The sequence below is a fragment of the Castanea sativa genome, chromosome 9, assembly GCF_040712315.1.
Source record: "Castanea sativa cultivar Marrone di Chiusa Pesio chromosome 9, ASM4071231v1".
Lineage (NCBI taxonomy): Eukaryota > Viridiplantae > Streptophyta > Magnoliopsida > Fagales > Fagaceae > Castanea > Castanea sativa.
Window position 1 is genome coordinate 25,458,855 of NC_134021.1, and position 15,036 is coordinate 25,473,890.

Below are 15,036 nucleotides of genomic sequence, written 5' to 3' on the forward strand. Positions count from 1 at the left end.
AATGGATCTTACCGGAGTTGAGTGACGAGGTGGAATGTCTTGTGCAAGATCTTCAGGTGGAGCAGGAGCAGGGGACCCAAGCTTAGGGTTGGGTAGCTCGTCTTTGACCGGTTCATCTTCTACATGTTCATTAAAGGGGGAACTAGGAAAGGGTTCAAGGATATCTGGTGGTTGGACAGAGAAGTCTACAAGAGAAGCAGGAGCAATTATAGGAGGATCAAGAACAGCTACAGAAGGGTCAGGAGCAGCTACAGAAGGAATATGTGCCTCATCTGGAAATAGATCTAAGACAGAGGAGGAAGATAGAGAAGCACGGAAGTGAGAGAGCTCAACAAAGAGGCGATGTTCCCAAAAGACAACATTGCGGGAGATACGAAGACGATGAGAAACAGGATCATAACACCGATACCCCTTTTGAGTTTCGCCATAGCCAAGAAAACAACAAAGCCTTGACCTAGGCTTAAGTTTGTTATGCTCATGTGGCTGAAGAAGAACGAAACAAGCAGAACTGAAGGAGCGAAGGTGGTGATAGTCTGGAGGTGACCCAAAAAGGCGCTCATATGGAGTTTGATTTTGGATGACAGGACAAGGAATGCGATTAATTGCATGAAGAGCAGCTTCGCCCCAAAAAAGAGTAGGAACTTTGGCAGAGAGAAGGAGAGCACGAACAGTGTCAAGAATATGACGAAATTTTCGTTCGGCTCTACCATTTTGCTGAGAGGTACCTGGACAAGTTAGTTGATGAACAGTGCCATAGGAATGCAAAACAGCTTAGAAAACATATTGAGTGTATTCAAGAGCATTATCAGATTGAAAATTTTTGATACGTTTGGAAAATTGGGTTTCAACCATTTTTGCAAAATTAGAATATACTTGCAATAATTCAGAACGATGTTTCATATTAAAAATCCAGCTATAGCGAGAGTAATCATCAACAAAAACAACAAAATACCGAGATCCATCAATACTAGAGACAGAGGAAGGTCCCCAAACATCAGAATGAATAAGGTCAAAGATATCAGTGGATATTGATTCACTAGTATTGAAAGGCAAAGCTGGTTGTTTTCCTAATTGACATGAAACACAATCAAAATTTTCTGTAGACACTGAACCTAACAAACCTTTAGAAGCCAATTGTTGTACACAAGGATTACGTGGTTCAGCCTAACGGCCTACATCCACGGAGGAAACCCTAAAGTGCTACATCAATAATATATTAGAGTGTAGTACAAATCCTGTGTTACAATGAACCATAACATGTGTATATATAATAGACTAAACCCTAGACTAATAGACTTTTAATACAAGTAGAAGACTTGGCTTGCACACAAAGTAGAATTAGACTTGGGCTTATACTAATGGGCTAATATATCTCTAACACCCCTTCTCAAATTCAAGGTGAAAGCTTGATGAAACCTTGAGATTTGATAAGGTTGAGAAGATCTCTTGAATGAAGTTTGGCTCTGTGACGGTGGTTTGAGGAAGGCAATAGTCTTGCAGTGTTGATGCGACTTTTATCGGTGGCATGACTATACCGGAGAGATTTGACAGTAGTAGTGGGAAGCCAAAAAAGATGAACGTAGCGAAGAAATACTGAGAAATACAAAGATTGCTCTTAATACACCGTAAGGACAGCAAACCATGGCTATAGAAAGGTAGCTCTGATACCATGTTAGAAATACTAAATTCAATAGTATTGTATTTCTCAACTGAGGAATATACATGTGTGTTTTTATATAGGAGGCATAGGAGTGCAGTACAAGTAAAGGTGTAGTACAAGAATGTGTGCTGTACAAGTAATCTAGTTGGGCCTAAAACCCATAATACTATACACGTTAACACATTTGAATAAAAGCCCATGCTTAATAGTCTGGATTCTCAACAAAAAAAAAAAAAAAAAAAGATCATCTATAAGGGTATTTTTAACACTTCAACATTGTCTAGGTCCTATTGGGCTGTTAATATCCATTGGGTTGATTGGGCTATCTGAAAAATACACGATCTCATTGTGCATTTCTAATTTTTTTGCCCTAATTGAATTGTACAATCTGACTCTCGATTCTGACAGCCTTATGTATAACATGATAATTATATATTTGTGGACACAATTCGGGATCATGTTCCAACAAACTAATATAAATTTTCTAAAATATTGTGTGCGGCTTTTCCATAATTGTGATAGTGGCATTTTTCAAAGTTGGGATATTGAACAATATTTTTTAGAATTGGAATTACGACATTTTTTGAAATCAAGTATTGGCTTCTATATAATTTGATTTTTTTTCTTTTAAAAAAGTTCAATATTTTAATTCATTTTCTCATAAAAATACAAATTATTGTTGTTATTGTTTTCTATAAAAAAAAAAAAAAACATAAAAAAAAACCTTAAGCCAATATAAGAAATAACATGTGAGGAAGTATATTTTTACAAAGCCTGATAGTGTCATAGTGCTCAATGAATAGAGATAAAAAATAAGCGATGGATTACTCAGTGACAAATTGTGAATAGAAACCATGTATATTTAGATGATTATTGTTAATTTACATGAGATTACATAGACTAATATGAATAATTTTTGAAATTAAATATGCAAAATTTACTACTTAGAAAAATCACATCAGTCAAGCTAAAATAGAAAATGTGTAAAATTTTGCCCAACCATCCCAAAAATAGCAAGCAATGCAACACGGTGTTAGTAAGATTAGCTAAAGAGCTACAAGAAGTGAATGGTATGACGTCTGGATTGGCGTCCACGTCCACGTCTGAGTTTTGTTTTGTTTTTTTTGTTTTTTTTTTTTTTTCACGCGCGTCTGTCATTGTTCATTAGCCATGAACAGTGATTTTAGGCCAATGAATAGTAATTTTTGGCATGAACAGTATTTTTTACACATTTAAAAATTATTTTGCTACAGTGTTTTCAATTTTCAGTTTTCAGTTTTAGCAATAAGTTCTATCCAACACAGACCCAATGTACCGAATGATATTTAATTTGTACTAGCAAAAGACATTCGATAATGAAACTTATCACTATCTTCTATTTCTTTTTAATAAATCAGGATACTACTTAGTATTAACATTAGTATTAATGTAAGTGATATTTTATTGTCTTAATTAATCTTTTTTTTTTAAACCAAAACCAACCGTATCATTCATTTATAATATTGCAATTGTCAACATACAATGCCGCAAGAGCAGGAGGTGGATCTTCTTCCAACCATATCCTCTCTCCAGTTATGTGTTTGGCAAATTTGGCCAAAGAATGTGCCACAGAATTTGCTACCCTCCTAACATAGCTAACAGAAAACTGTCTAAAACCCCTCCCAATACAGCAAGTATCTTCATAGATATTTCCCAACCTGGAGCTGTTAGTACTTGGGTCCATAATGGCTTTAATGACATTAACATTATCCCCCTCTAATATGATCTCCGTAAAACCTGCTTCCATTGCAAATCCCACAACCCTTCTACACGCCAAAGCTTCAGCTTCTTCACTATCTTGCACCATGGTTCCTCTTGCCGCCAAAGCCGCCATTACTTCGCCTTTATCATTACGAACTACTGCTCCAATTCCTGATGCATTCAGCTCACTGAACATAGCTGCATCCACATTAACTTTGTAGGCTGATCCCACTGGTGGCTTCCACACATTTTGATGCTGCACTGATCCGGTATGCCCCTGGATTACAAGATGGTCTTGAGCATCCCGATACTCCTTCAAAAAGTCCTCTGCCTGTCGCACCAGCTAAGAAGGATGATGCATTTTGCCTCCATGTAACACTGAATTCCGCTGATTCCATAGCACCCAACACTGAACAAAGAAAAACTCCATGTCATCCACTGTTAATTTAGCCATTAGATCTTCAATTAGCTGCATCATATCTCTTCTACCCGTTGCACATTTCTGGAAACATACTTTGCTGCCCGCCCACACATCTTGGGCAACACCACACTCCCACAAGACATGAAGAACGGATTCAACTCCTTGCCTGCAAAAATCACATAAGCTATTCTCCACAATCTTCTGGTACGACAGATTCTCCATAGTTGGCAAGATTCCTTGGCAGACCCTCCAACCAAAAACCTTTATCTTGCCCGGCAAATTATACTTCCATAGTTTAGTCCAAATCAGTCCATTCCTCTTCGTCCCTGAGCCTTCTATTGTTCCATCAGCTTCTTGTGAAACCTTTCGAGCTATGTGATAGCCTGATTTAACTGAGTAAAGGCCATTTTTGTTATGTAGCCACATTATAGCATATGGTACCACTCTTTTACTCAATGGAATCTGCACAATAGCTTCCATATCTTCCCTGTGAAAGTTGGCAACAATGAAACTACGATTCCAGTCATGGACATTCCAATCAATCAGATCAGATACACACCATTCCCAATCCTCATCAATGGGTGGGTGAAGCACCTTATTTGTTGGATAATTTGGGATCCACCTGTCATAAACAACCCGGATATTAAAACCATCCCCTACAAGCCAACAACATCCTTTTTTCTTAGGTGTGTGTATATATATACACACACACATACTTTTTTATGTGAAAGATATATGTATATTAATTACTATAAATTTTGTCTCCTAAAGTCAAAATCGTGATTGTCACCAATAAAAATAGAGTTATATCTAAAAAGTAAATTAAAAATTATACTCACTTAACTTTTTCTTTTATCTCTATATATCTTCTTTATATATTAAGAAGATTCTAAAAATTAGTTGTTGTCTTTTTTATTTCAAAAATACCTATAATTTAATTAACTTATTCTTATTCCTAAAACATATAAATGAGGTTAAAATTGTAAATTGATAAAAAAAAATTAAAAAAACTATATTTATAAAACTACCCCAAGTTTCATAAAACTGCCCACTACCCCCAAGTAAACAAATAGGGATGGCAATTTCTGCTCGACCAGTGAGTACTCAGCCTGGCCCAAAATGGGTCTAGGTCAGGTTTGGGTTAAAAAAAAAAAAAAAAAAAAAAACCCAAAATGGGTCCAGGTCGAGTTCGGGTTTTTTCTAAAACCCGACTTGATCTCGGACCCAGACCCAACCCGATTATATCATAAATTACTAAAATACCACACACACACACACACACACACACATATATATATATATACCCTAAAGTTCAGCTCATATCTCACTCACACTCACAACCGCCTCTCATTCTCATCTCAGACTCAGTTTTCACACCCTAAACTCTTATCTCCCACTCTCACTCACTCTCAATCTCACCGCTGCCCAACTGCCCAAGCTCTCACCGTCGGTCCAATCATTCTCCACCAGTCCAAGCTCTCACTCACTCTCAATCATTCTTCGCCGGTCAGTCTAAGGTCTGTCACCAGCCACAATCAAACGATCAAGCACCTCGCCGGTTACAGATCCACTGTGAACCAACCCTCACCTGTTACACAATTGGTGTGGTTTGGGATTTTTTCTTTTCATATTTTTGTGAGCAAAATTTAGGTTTAGGGGTTTTTTTTTGTGAGCCAAATTTATTGGATTTTCTTGGGTTTTGTTGTTGGGATTTTCAGATTTGCTAATTTTATTTCTGGGATTTGTTGGATTTTTTGTACAGATTGGTTTGTTAGATCTTGGCATCCGTTTGGATGGCAAGAAAATTGAATGATTGCCAAGAAAATTACATGTATATTCTTTGATTTGTGATTCTGGGTTTGTATAGATTTTTGGGTTTGTGATTTTGGGCTGGGGCCTGACGGGCCGGGTTTGGGTGCAACAAAAAAAACCTGTTTATTAAACGGATTGAGTTTGGGTAACGGATATAGACCCTCGGGTCGAGTCCGGGCATAAAGAAACCAAACCCATTGCCATTCCTATAAACAACCAAAACTACCCCTATGTTCCTATAAAAAAAAATTTAAAGAAAAACCTACCCCGAGTTTTTATTAAAAAAAAAAAACCTAAAAAAAGTATCATTGCATGCACAAAATACATGTGATAAAGTTAGTATATATTAAAAAAAACCAATAAAATATACAAAATATATGCTAATATACTTATTATGGAAATAAATCTATTGTTGGCTATCATTATTTGATTTGAATGGAAGAGATTTTTTTTTTTTGGAAAGAGATCGTGATAAAGGTTTGGATCAGTTTCGAAAAGGCACTTCAATTTTAGGGTGCATTTTTTTCGGTGGAAAATAGAATTGGGAAATTATTTTGCACCATCATGCGTGTTTGGGGCACATGCAAATAAGGTCAAACTGAATTTCATTTTCCCTTAACTGTAAAATACCCCCAGCTGACCCGTAAAATCTTTTACACAATTATTTAACCTTCACTCTATTTTCGGACTACACACCCGAAGAGAGAGAGAGTGAGAGCATAGCCTCAAACACTCCGCCTGAAGACAATCCAAGCACATCCTCACCAATTAGATCGCCGTCCTCATCCCCTCCACGTGACAGTGAGTGCTCTGTTCCTCTTCCTTCCTTTCTTTTCTTGCTCAAACCCATCTTGTTCAAACCCATCCTCGTCGTCGTCCCCTCCATCTTGCACAATACCCAACTTCGACCAAGCAAGTCCAGATCAAGCAATGCCCAAACTGAATCTACCCACTCCAGTTACTCACACCGATTTGAGCATCCCACCACACCCATCCTTGAAATTTCTGAAAATCCATTCCTCAAACCCACCACACCCCATCTGTCCCACTCCGACGAACCCACCACTTCGACGAACCCATCCTTGAAATTTCCCACTCAAAACCCAACTCCGACGAACCCACCACTCCCCATCCTTGTACCAAATCCGAGATATATATATATACACACACACACACACACACACATACAGGGGCGTAGGCAGGATTTTTAACTTGGGGGGGCTGAGTTATAGTAATTATACAATAATCATAATTCATAAATATATTGAATACAAAGTTATCAACTCTAATTTATCCATAAATTGTCTAATTAACTATAGACATACATAATATCCAAAAAATATATATATTTTGCATGACAATAATCTTTCATAGAATAAAATTAATCTATTATCATCAAATTATGAATTCTAAATGTTGCTACAAGCATCTTAAATTTAGCCACCATCATCAAATCATTAAAGAAGAACATTTTTCATTTAAAAAAAACATTTATTGCTACAAGTGTCCTAAATTTTAAATTACTTATATCTTTAATATGAATCAAGAATTAACCTAAAAACAACCTTAATTTTTTTTCTCAATTATATAGATGTTACTCACATTAAAGAAAAACAAATTCCACTATTATCTTAAGCAACATCCACTTTATCATTTATATTATTTATTTTTAAAATATTTTAATGGATTATCCCCCAACACAAACCCACATCCTCACACACTTCCAAGTTCACTACTCTACTATAGCAGCAATGAGATGGAAAAAAAAGGAATAGATTTGTTTTTACTAGCTGTGAGGGTTTTCAAGTTTGTGTGACTGTGTTGAGATGAGCTTTGTTTTGTTAATATTAACTAAACAATGAGGCTGGCAGCAATATTGAGGAGAAAAAAGCAAAAGGCACGTAGCAATATTGAGAATGAGAATGAAGAGGAAAATATAAAAGCTTTGTTTGAAATGGGCTAACATCTATCTATTCTATTTGTAGAGAGTAGGTCATTGTCCACTAGATTTTTCAAGTCTTTGGATAATTGGGGAGCTCAACTATTCTTTTATTTGAGGAGAAGTTGTACTTGTTAGACAAAGTTTAAGTCTTCTGAACAAATTGGGGGCCGATTATAATTTTTTTGAGGGGGCCTATATCTTTTTGCTATATATGCTGTTGGGAAAATTTAAATTTTTGGGGGCCCAAGGAACAACGTGGCTCCGCCCCTGAATATATATATATATATATATATATATATATATATATGTATATAGATGTGCATAATTTAGCATTCTTCTTGTGAATCTGGCTGTTTGTGAAAGTATATGGCAGCTTGTGAAATTTTTTGGTAGTGCCAAATTTAGCATTGTTCTTGTGAATTTGGATGATTTAACAAAACACATTGCATGGTTGTATATACTAATTGTGTTAGAGATTAGGTTGTTGTGTTGGTTGACAAGGTGTGTTTGCTGTTTTGTCATTGTGTTATTGTGATTACCTTTCATGTTATATTTTCCGTGAAATTTTTTAACAAACCAAACATAAAAAAATGAATATAGTAAAATTATTTTCGCAGCAGCCAAATACTAGAAATCGTTTTCTACCCTATTTTCTATAGTGCAACCAAACAGCTTGAAAATATTTTCCTTATCAAAAATAATTTTCCTCTTAATTATTTTACACTCGAAAATTCATTTACTTGAAGCCAAACACCGCCTTAGTATACTTGAAAAGGAAGTAAAGGGTTTGGACAATCATTTGATTCAACCCGGTCGCAACTCCCGCCCCGTGTCGTGTTGCCACAGTTTTTCTTAGTTCTTACCATGTCGCCACGTACCTGAAAATTACCGAAAGTGACATGCATTGCATGGCGCGTAGAATTAGTGCCACCTGACACGTGTCGAAAACGTGTCAGATAAAATAATATAATTATCTGTACAGATGACACGTGTCTCTTATTTCTTGCTACGTGTCTCACGCAAAGCCCCTCTTCTAAATCTATTTAATTTGGGTCGCTATTAAACTTTGATTAAACATTGGTACACAGTGTTTACTATAAAGAAATATTGAGTTTACTAAAAAAACAACTAAGAGAAGAAGAGGAAAAAATGCAATCAGGAAAGAACGCAGCATCGTCCGTGAAGGAAACGGTGGCCAACGTAGCGGCCTCCGCTAAGTCTGGCATGGAAAAGACCAAGGCCACTGTCCAGGAAAAGGTTTAATTTCCATTTATTTTAATTTCCTTTTTCTGCTTCTTAATTATATGAGTATTGATGCTACAAAACAAAACATATATATATATATATATTTATATTTATCTTCTATATTTTTTTGAGGCATTTGTCTAGACTAATGTGGAGTCCAATTCTATTATATCTTTCCAAGGTATATTGCATTCTATGTCTTATCAAAAATTTTGAAAGGTTTTTATCAAGGGCCGGATAATATATACATTATGGAACTATTTAAAATTTACTTATTTTGTTGAAACTAAAAAAAATTTGCTAAAAGTATTTTAAATAAAGGTTAGTAAAAGTGACAGTATTTAGTAAAAATTGTCAATGAAATTTATAAATAGTAGTAAAAATAACTTGCCACTACATGGCCAATTTCTACAACACCGATCCATGGTGCCGTTTTGCAATTTGCATGTGGCTAAAATTCTATAATGTCCAACCCCGTACATTCACTTATTCTTTTCGTTTTTTTTTTTTTATAAAATTTATCAATTTCAATTAACACAATTAATAGATATTTAAAATTTAAACTCATCAACACTAAAAATTAATTACTAAAATCAATTAATATGATAATAAAAGAACACTAAAATAGCATTGAAATGATATTGGTGAAATAATTTTAAGTATATAAATTTTATCACACGCCTATGTATTTTTGTGATTAAAACATAGAACAACTCTAAATTAAAATTATTAACTTTAAGAAAAAAAAAAAAAAAAGTCGGTATGTGTGTTAGCGCATGCTTAGAGGCTACTACATAGTAATAAATTTCTAAATATCATAGAAATAATTTCTAACACAAATATAACTGCACAGATGTTTTCAGTCCATTCCATAAAACTAAAATTCTAGATGTAAATGATAAGCTAAATAACCGAACAAAAATAAATAAACACCAGATTTATTTTAAAAAAAGGGGGAAAAAACCTGCATGTGAAAATCGTCATTCTGAAACCAAACTAATATTAAGCATTTGGTCAGATAATGATATATATATATATATATATGTATATAATGGTTCAAGTTGGGCATAGTAACCCACATGGCCGCATATGCTCATTCAGCAAAACCAATAAGTGGCTAAACAAATCACACAACAACCAAGACAGTAAGTAAGTAGGTTTTGATATTCAATCTTTATTGACTCAATTATGGAAGAGATAAGTGCCCAAGCAGTACTATACTGAGTTCGCGGCTATCCTTAGTTTACAAAGTATAACTGTTAAGAATAAAGTTTCCTCTCTAATGAAGATCCTGAGTGAAGGAGAACACCCATTTGCGGAGTTTGGCCACTTGCCCTGTTGACTAACTTTTGTGATTAGTTGGGTTTAAAAATCCAAATATATAAATTTATAACAGTTTTTCTTAAGAAGTTAAGGAGGATTTTTAGGAGTAAAACGTGGAGAGTAGAAATTTTTTTTTTTTTTGAGAATGTGGGGAGCGGAATTCAAGTGTTAGATAATTGCATTTGAGTTTAAATTAAATGTTTCTTAAATATATGTAGTTCAAATTACTTTTATACACTTAGTTATTTTTTGTTTAGAACTTTTATACACTTAGTTCTTTTTTGTTTAGAGTAGTGCATAATAAATTTTAGGGGTATTTTAGACATTATAGTTAAAGGGTAACTAACTTTTTAAATTCTCTTAATATATAAAGATATATATTTATATATTTATCTTCTATATTTTTTTGAGGCATTTGTCCAGACTAATGTGGAGTCCAATTCTATCATATCTTTCCAAGGCATATTGCATTGTATGTCTTATCAAAAAATTTGAAAGGTTTTTATCAAGGGCCGGATATTATTTACATTATGGGCCTATTTGAAATTTACTTATTTTGTTTTAACTGAAAATTTTTTGCTAAAACTATTTTAAATAAATGTTAGTAAAAGTTTTAAATAAATGTTAGTAAAAAGTGACCGTGGTTAGTAAAAAGTGACAATAAAATCTATAAATAGTAGTAAAAATAACTTGAATAGTAAAATAAGTTTCCAAAAATAATTACCAATTTTGAAAAGCGCTATTGATTTATCAACTTTGTTCTATATAACTCATCAAGGCTTGGGTATACATGTGATAATATTTGCATGGTGTGTTATCCATTTAATACAATTTTTAATACAATTTTGGAAAGTGTTATTGATTTATCCCTTTTAAGCATAGCGGAACATGTGGAGCTCCCTCCTCTCACATGAGAGGCTCCCCTTATATGAGAGGAGGGAACATTCTTCTCAGAATAAGAATTACCTAATTTATTAGCTCTCTGTGTTATCAATTTTGAAGAAGTGTTATTATTTATCAACTTTACGTTTTATATACTTATTAAGGAAGGTCGCCATCCCAATTGATAGTACTGCTTATTGTGTCATTATTCCATTACAAATTAATATTGATAGTGGAGTACTTGTTTGGTATAATGGACGGCCACCAGGCATTAAAGTCCTGTGGTAGTACATAAACACGGTCCTCCATGAATCATTCATTAATTTTGGCGAGGGCCCCATGGGCTCAATTGGAAGGAATGAATGAAACAGAGATGGTCCCTCCCTGGATGGTGTGTTACATACATACTGGGTATACAATCTATCACACATGCAAACTGTAGTAACATAAACATTGTTCAGTATTAATTATTAACAATTTGGCTCTGGAAATTATTAAAATTCACTAATTAATAAATGGAGTTTGATACAATGTGGAATTGTGATGCGTAGGTGGAAAGGATGACAGCCCGTGACCCATTGCAGAAAGAACTGGCGACAGAGAAGAAAGAAGAGAGAAAAACTCAAGCTGAATTGGAGAAGCAGCAGGCAAGACAGCACAATGCTGCAGCCAAACAAATGGAGAGCACTCCAGCTGGAGGGCATACTGGGTATACTACTACCACTGGAGCTGGTGGGCCCACTAGTGCCACGTATGGTGGGCACACAACTGGGACCCACCATATGTCAGCAATGCCGGGACATGGGACTGGACAGGGAAAGCAGGGTCAAGTGACCCATGAGTCTCACCCTATTGCTATTGGGACCAGGAGGACCACAACCCATAATACCAGTGTGGAAGAGAATAATCCCCCAGGATCATATGGGTCTGGTCCTGGTGGTAACTACAGTTAAAAATGTCAATGTTTGTTTTAATATGGTTGTGGTTGTGGCCATGGTATGTGGTCTATAATATATGAGATATGATATATTCACAACATTTTTACAACAAATCCTAAGTGGCAGGTTATTACTGGTTGTTATTGTTGGGACAAAATAGTAATCCTAGTGTTAGGTTCAAATTTAAATCAATAACAACTAAACACTTGTGATTTGTTGTAAAAATATTGTGGACGTAGCATCTCTCATAATCTATACATAAAGTAGTGTGTGTTGTAGTTAGTTTGATTGTCTTGTATTTGTTTTCCCTTTCTTTGTTTTCTAGGCTTGTTTCTGTTTGGACTAGTGTATTTGCAAGTGGCATTTCAATATGAATAAGAATAAGAATACCATGAATATCTTACCATGCATGGTGCTTGAAAGAGGTAATTAATACCATTATTGCAAGTATAATCTTATAGCTTAAGCGATATCTGTCTTGAAGTCAAAGTACAGAGCTGACAAAATCTTTAGAATCCAGTATGAATAACAATAAGAATATCATATTCAGCCACCAAAAAAAAAAAAAGAGAATACCATGAGTATGTTTTTCTGCTATACTAAGCTCTTGCCTTACTCAAATTGATTGTTGAGCCTCCTCCGAGAATTTGAGGAAGCAAAAGTTGTACTTTGTTGATACTAAGCAATTTTTAGTATATGCTAAGCATCATGGAGCTTGAAAGAGGTAATACCATTATTGCAAAAGTATAATCTTATATGCTTAAGCGATATCTTCATCAAGGTTGAGCATTGTTGATACAAAAATTTTAGTATATGCTAAGCATATCATGGTGGTATTTAAGTATAGACTCATATGCTTAAGCGACATCTCTGTCTGTGTACAGAGATGACAAAATCTTTAAATCCCATTGTCTTCAAGTTTTAAGTACAAAGATGACAAAATCTTTAGAATCCCATTCTAGCCAAGCCAAGGATTCTTGTGGTCGAGGATCCAGCTATAGGAAAACCAATATTAAGAAAATTCTTATTACAGTTGTGGCCTTGTGGGACTGGGAGCCTCAGCCTATCCTCTCCCACAATGCCACAACTTCTGAAGCTGTTTCCAAAATTTGGGCTGGAGTCATGACTCATGGGAGAATTACCCAAAGTAGTCGTGTATGCAACTGTAAAACCAATATTTAATAATCCGTTTGTATTGATCATGTCCGACCTCACAGATAATGTTACATGAAAAGAAAGCAGAAGGAAAAATCCTGATTTGATCAACAGGGGAAAACAAATTCAGTTGTTGGATTTTATTGGATGTTTATATTTTGGTTCCAAATGAATTGAGAGATGTTTCTAGTTCACTTAAAAAAGAAAAGATTTCGCATGTTCTCAAAAGCGTATACTATATATACAGAGCCAGTTCTGTTGAAAACCGTGAAACAATCCTGAGATTCGGGCAGGGTCACCACCTTGAATAACATTGTTGCTAGTATACGAGTTCATTTCGTCACTACCTTTGAATATATAGCACTGTTGCCTGGGACTTCACCCCCACATTCTTTTGGCACAACATTGTTTCCACAGACTCGTAGGTCAGATTTCATTTCTAGTGACCAATAAATCACTGTAAGTCTAAGAGGATGTTATCCAAGACCACAAGGAGGAAGGGTAATATTACAGCTTCACAAGTCGGATTTCATTCACAATGACCAATATATCATGATAAGAAGATGTTCTCCAAAACCACAAGGGGGAGGGAAGGTTATTACTGCTTCGATTGGATCCTTATTATGCATTTTTTTTTATTTTAAATAACTATAAAATCCAAATTATATTGATGATGCCAAGAAAATCAGTAGGTTGGATGCTTCGGACTTGAAGGGACTACTGGTTCTTTCTACGGCCTGAAAAAGAAAGAAAAACGTATCAAAGGCGACCGGGGCTGCCGGCCAAAAATCCTCCGAAGGTAAAGTTAGTTTTTCCTCTAAATAATCTGAGTTCCAACTTTTTTGGAGTAATAAAATGAACATACCTTGGCCTTGTCTGAAGCAGCCTTTATATAGTGCTCTTATAGACGGTTATTGAGATGGGAACCTCTCCTGGATTCGAGGCTGAAACGTAACTGCCATAACCGTCCAGGAGTTACATTTCTATTTCACAACGGATACATGACCGTTATGCGTGGGATAAGGGATTGTCACATTTTATTCGGAGATTCTCCCAAGTATGGTACCCTCGTCCTGAATTTCCTTCGTCGTGTGCACCTGCTGATTCCAAATGTAAAATCCTAGTCCATGGATCTTCATGTGGACGAGTCTTCTCAGGGTAGGCTGTGCGCACCCCACGGACGAGGGATGTAACTTCGCTCACCCTCTCGGACGTCCTTGTTCGTTACCCTCGTCCCGAGGATAACTTCGGACGGCCGCCGAGGTGATATCCGTCCCCTGGACGAGGGGCAACCGATGTGGGATGAAAACACTCAAACCACCGGGCTCGGCCAAAAATCCTCCGATGGTAAAGTTAGTTTTTCCTCTAAGTAATCTGAGTTCCAACTTTTTTGGAGTAATAAAATGAACATACCTTGGCCTTGTCTGAAGCAGCCTTTATATAGTGCTCTTATAGACGGTTATTGAGATGGGAACCTCTCCTGGATTCGAGGCTGAAACGTAACTGCCATAACCGTCCAGGAGTTACATTTCTATTTCACAACGGATACATGACCGTTATGCGTGGGATAAGGGATTGTCACATTTTATTCGGAGATTCTCCCAAGTATGGTACCCTCGTCCTGAATTTCCTTCGTCGTGTGCACCTGCTGATTCCAAATGTAAAATCCTAGTCCATGGATCTTCATGTGGACGAGTCTTCTCAGGGTAGGCTGTGCGCACCCCACGGACGAGGGATGTAACTTCGCTCACCCTCTGGACGTCCTTGTTCGTTACCCTCGTCCTGAGGATAACTTCTGGACGGCTGCCGAGGTGATATCCGTCCCTGGACGAGGGGCAACTGATGTGGGATGAAAACACTCAAACCACCGGGGCTGCCGGCCAAAAATCCTCCGATGGTAAAGTTAGTTTTTCCTCTA

General features: G+C 36.0%; 1 protein-coding gene across 1 annotated transcript; it reads left to right on the plus strand.

The window, feature by feature from the left end:
- The first annotated feature begins 8,665 nt into the window (after positions 1-8,665).
- LOC142611118 (11 kDa late embryogenesis abundant protein) lies at positions 8,666-12,385 on the plus strand. The gene is made up of 2 exons (XM_075783157.1): positions 8,666-8,832; positions 11,577-12,385. Exons 1-2 carry the CDS (start codon positions 8,725-8,727, stop codon positions 11,976-11,978), a joined length of 510 nt encoding a protein of 169 aa, XP_075639272.1. The 5' UTR covers positions 8,666-8,724; the 3' UTR covers positions 11,979-12,385.
- Positions 12,386-15,036: the final 2,651 nt, after the last annotated feature.